This window comes from Salvia miltiorrhiza, chromosome 8, assembly GCF_028751815.1.
Source record: "Salvia miltiorrhiza cultivar Shanhuang (shh) chromosome 8, IMPLAD_Smil_shh, whole genome shotgun sequence".
Lineage (NCBI taxonomy): Eukaryota > Viridiplantae > Streptophyta > Magnoliopsida > Lamiales > Lamiaceae > Salvia > Salvia miltiorrhiza.
In genome coordinates this window covers 46,977,869-46,983,300 of record NC_080394.1, presented here as the reverse complement: position 1 = coordinate 46,983,300, position 5,432 = coordinate 46,977,869, and the positions used below count along the sequence as shown (strand labels likewise).

Sequence of the window (5,432 nt, the reverse complement as noted above, 5' to 3'; positions counted from 1 at the left end):
TTTTTTTTTATATTCGAAATGAGGCATGGCATTGAAGAAAGCAGTAGACAAGAAGTTTATGCAGTTACAAAAACACTAAGCATTGCTTCTCACAGATCACATCTTAAGAGGAAGAACCTCGACTTGATCAAGAACAGGCCCACACAGACTTCCATAGTCTTGAACCTTTGTATGGTAGAACGAGCTGAAGAAAGTCAACCTGGTCCGATCCGACGTCGCCGTGAATCTGAAGCTGAACCCTTCAAACTTGCCCTTCCCTTGAGATTTAAAGGGAGCCTTCATGGTGGCATTGGCTGCAAACGCCTCGACCATCATGGATCCATGGCACCCGTTCTTCGCATCCCCCACCGCGAACTTGAGGCTGTAGGCTTTGTTGGGGACGGTTCTGATGACTTGAGCTATGGCGCTCTCTCTCCCGGCTACGAGCTCCACAGCAGATTTGCCCGAGGGGACGTTGAAATGGTTGGAGTCTATGAACTTGACGGCCTTGAGGGACTCGATGATCCACCCCGGGAGGGGCGAGGTGGAGTCCTCCTGCTTCGGAGGGAGGAGCACGCCGTGGGAGGAGTTCAACAGGATATGAGGGCCCTCCTCGAATCCACCATTCTTCACCAGGTTAGCTTTAGTGGCGGTGGGGAGGGTGAGCTCCTTGATGGCGACGGCGTCGAGGAGGTGGCCGCAGTCGGGATCTTCCTGCATCCCGGGGTTGTGGAAGACGACCTTGACGGAGTTGGAGGTGGCGCGGAACCCCCAGGCGTAGGTGTCGCCGCCGTTGCTGCTGTAGAGCGTCTGGAGGGGGAGATCGCCGGACTGCAGCGGCACAGACACGCGCAGCACCTCGTTCTGCGCGCAGGTCCGAGACGCGCCGAACGTGAGCGCGTAGAGGGAGCCGTTCCGGACGGGGATGGCCTGGGAGACGGAGGCCTCGTTGCCGAGGCGCACCGCGTGGACGCCGTGCGCCACCGCGAAGTACATCCCCCCTGGCTGGGGCCCGCCGGAAATGTACTCGACCAGGCCGCTGATCTCCCATTTGGGGAGGGCGTGACGCCCCTGGAGCACCGTTTTCTTCATGTCTGTGCTCTTCGGGGTCTCCTCGAAGTTTCCATTGGGAAGCAGCCCTTCGAAAGAAGCAGAAACTGTGTAGAGAAAGTAGAGAGAGAGCAAGACAGTAGTCTTCAGCGCCATTTCTAGGGCTTCAAATAATTGAATTGCTGTGATGTTATCTCTCCAAATAAGCTAACTAATTCAATATTAAACAATCTTTTTACTAATCTAAATTAATTGAAAATTAAATATTTAATTATTGATGAACACACTATCAAATTCATTTAACTATAAAATTTGAAGTATATTTTATAGTTAAAATTTATATACTTCAAATTTTATAGTTAAATGAATTTTATTGAATCAAAAGTTATAAGAGATAAATAAAATCATATATGTTTGAATTTGTTCAAAAAATTTGTTGCTTTTTAAATATGATAATTTTTTTTTCTATTAATGTATGTATATTTTTTTTTGTATTCGTACAATTATCTTTTATAAGTACTAAATTAAGTTTGGATATTTTATGTGTCTATTAATATTTCAAAATAATGTGTTGAGATATGGTCTGTCAAGGACCAATATGCTTAATAACAATTATTTTTGTACCTTAAATTGTGAAGATCTTTGATAGAATTATATCTTCACTGAATAAATTTTTGGTCCAGAGTTTGAATTTCATAGGTTGAATTTAATTAAGCATTTTCACAACAAATTCATAATTTACGTAGCGAATTCATAGATAACTTATTTTATATGATAAATCTGATTTAATTTGTGTAATTATATAAACTCCCTATATAAATGATATTATACCTAAATATAAACACATGTTATATTTTTTATACGAATTATTTAGGTTATATTAAAATATTAGATCACTTTGCAAATAATAAATTTGGTATAAATATACACAACTTACGTGACGATGATGGAATTGGACACTTAAATATATTGAAATCTAACTTCAGCGAAAATATGAAACATCAAGATAAAGCCGCAGATTTGAGGCTAAAAGGGGAATCAGAATAAAAGTGGGAAGCGAAAGATTTATATTATAACTACATAAATGCAAATTTTAAACACGTGGCAACCAACGATTTGCACTTCTCAAATATTATTATTTGGGCCTCGAAACTAGACTAAATGGGTCTTAATATAGTATCTAATTAATAGACTATAAATAGACCCCCTAAGATTAAATTTAAATAAGTCCTTCCATAGGAGGAAATCAAATAAACAAATGTTATCTTCTTTTTTGCGCACTCAATTTCTTTGTTCTTAGCTCTTAGATCGATTTTCTTCACTTTTTCACACTACAAAAAAACGCGTAATTACCGGCGAAAATTACCGACGGCGATTTTGCCGTCGGTAATTAACGGCGGCACGGCGGCGGCATTCCAGGCGACCCGAGCTTTCGAAATTACCGGCCAGTTACCGACGGCAAACTCGCCGCCGTTAACTAGCGACGGCGACGCCGCCGGTAAGTTTCGAATATATAATAAAACATTAAATTAACACAATTACCGACGGCGTTTATGCCGTCGCTAGCTAGCGGCGGCAATTGCCGTCGGTAATGGCCAATATTAGGGCACGCGTAACCTCCTTTTTTTCACTTTTGCGCAGAACAGATCCCCCCACACCCCCCCCCCCCCCCGCTGCTTCGCCCCTGCTGCTGCTGCCTGCTGCTTCCACCAGCCGACCACCGCCGCCGACAGCCGCCGCCGAACCCCGCCGCCGACCGCCGCCGTGCCCAGCCGCCCAGGTAACTCTCTTTCTCTCTCTCTCTCTCTCTCTCTCTCTCTCTCTCTCTATATATATATATATATATATATATAATTTTTAAATTTTTACTTATATTATTAATTTATTTTAGTTCGACGATTTCGTTTCGCCGCTTTCTTCACGACACCCGTCGGAAACCACCACCGTACGCTCTCTTGTTTAATTATTTATTTAATTATTTATGTATTTATATGTTAATTAAATAGATTTATTTGTTATATATAGTTAATAATTAATTTATAATTGGCTTTGTTTATAAATAAATTATATGAAGCATGAATAATTTTAAATTATATCAATTGAAGCATGATTAATTTTAAATTATATTAATCAATTAGTATATGTTGTTAGTTTAATTTTAAATTATGAAGCATGATTAATTTTAAATTATATTAATTTTAATCAATTTAGTTTAAGTTGTTTGTTAGAATAATTTATATATGTTGGATAATATTGTGGGATAGATTTAATCAATTTCTTAAGGATCTTCTCCCTTTGGGATAGAAATTGATTATTTTCTTAAGGATCTTCTCCCAACAAATGATTGTTTTTAATTTAATTACCATGATTTTTATTGCTTTTATTTGTATTGTATTATTGCTTCGACATTGGGGGGCCGGGTAGACCTAGTATAGGCTTAGTAAATTAGGACCACTATGGTCACTATAGTTGCTGGTAGAGTCGAGCACTTGGTAGTTAGGAAAGTGGGGTTATGCTGTCGAAATTTTGTTAGATTTCAAGTAATTTATTATATTTTATTTGTTTTTTTTCAATTAGAATTTGCAAGAATGAGTGATAATCGTACGTGGATGTACGCGAGATACAATGATCGTACTGCATTTGAAACGGGGCTTGAGTTTTTCCTTGAGTGGGCGTTCAATCAAACGGCGTACACAGATGGACAAGGTAACATTAGGTGCCCGTGTAAGAAGTGCAAGAATCAAGCATATTAATTTAGATGTACCTACGGTCAGAAAACATGTTAGTAGGCGTGGATTTGTCCTGAATTACAAAGTTTGGGTTTGTCACGGGGAAGCACCGCTGTATATACCGAGAGAACATGCTATAATGAATGAGGATGATGGATTATACAATAACTACGAAAGGATGGTGCATGACCATGCTGGACCTAGTAATTATCAAGATCCTCCAAATCTGGAGCAGCCGCCCAATAATGACGCTCAACAGATTTATAACATGTTGGATGCAGTGGATACTCCATTGTACGCAGGATGTGACACGTACACACAATTAAGCTGGATGACTCAATTCATGAGCATAAAGACTGAAAGCCACATGTCAGAGAGGACTTACAATCAGATGTCTTTGATGATGAAAGCTGCTTTACCAGAGGGTAACAACTGTCCAGAAGACTTCTATAGTACGAAAAGAAATCTACGTGGTTTGGGTTTGCCAGTAGAGAAGATCGATTGCTGTGTTAATAACTGCATGTTGTATTGGGGGGAAACTAGTGAGCTACATAGTTGTATGTTCTGTGACCAATCACGATATAAGGACAGCTTGCGTGCATCTGGGAGTCGCAGAAAGAAACAAGTGCCCGCCAAACAGATGCACTATTTTCCCTTGACGCCCCGATTGCAGAGATTGTTTGCATCTCCTGCAACTGCTGAACATATGCGGTGGCATGCGACCTCCACAGACGATGGGATAATGCGCCACCCGGCCGACTCTCCGGCATGGAAATATTTGAATTCAGTCTTTCCTGGATTCGCCGAGGAGATCAGAAATGTGAGATTGGGCCTCTCTACAGATGGTTTTTCCCCACTTGCACAATCAGGGCGTCAATATTCTTCTTGGCCAGTTATTGTCACGCCGTATAACCTGCCTCCGTGGTTGTGCATGAAAGAACAATTCATGTTCCTCACAGTCCTCGTGCCTGGCCTATCAAACCCAAAGATGAAGTTGGACGTATTCTTACAGCCATTGATACACGAGTTAAAATCTCTGTGGGAGGTTGGTGTGAACACTTACGACATATCGTTGAAGCAAAATTTCCAGATGCGAGCAGCTCTGATATGGACTATCAATGATTTTCCAGCGTACGCTATGTTGTCTGGGTGGGGTACAGCTGGGAAATTGGCATGTCCACATTGCATGGAGAATACAGAAGCATTCACTTTGTCGATGAGTGGAAAACAATCGTGGTTTGATAATCATCGGAAGTTCTTACCTCCTAACCATGTGTTTAGGAGAAACAAAACTTCATTCTTGAGGAATAAGACATGCAATGTTGGTCCACCAGAACAAAGATCAGGAATACAAATCTTGAATCAAATCGAGGGGTTAGGCTTCGTGAAGGTTACCGAAGACTTCGATGGCAGGAACGCTCAACTCGCCAAATATCAAGATGTAGGGTGGAAAAAGAAAAGCATATTTTGGGATCTACCCTATTGGAGACATCTTTTGATTCGACATAATCTGGATGTCATGCACATATAGCAAGTGAGTATTCTCGTTCAATTTACGTATAAGAAGTGTTCATCATATATAGGTGTTAACATATTTATTTGATTCTTTGTATCCAAGGATCTTCGAGGAGGAAAAACGATATGCAAATCCTTACATGACTGATGCAGAGTTTG

At 40.8% G+C, this 5,432-nt stretch overlaps 1 protein-coding gene across 1 annotated transcript; it reads right to left on the bottom strand.

Annotated features, from left to right (window-relative positions):
- Positions 1-1,192, bottom strand: LOC130996852 (protein DUF642 L-GALACTONO-1,4-LACTONE-RESPONSIVE GENE 2-like). Its single transcript, XM_057922117.1, has one exon. It carries the CDS (start codon positions 1,183-1,185, stop codon positions 97-99), a length of 1,089 nt encoding a protein of 362 aa, XP_057778100.1. The 5' UTR covers positions 1,186-1,192; the 3' UTR covers positions 1-96.
- Positions 1,193-5,432: the final 4,240 nt, after the last annotated feature.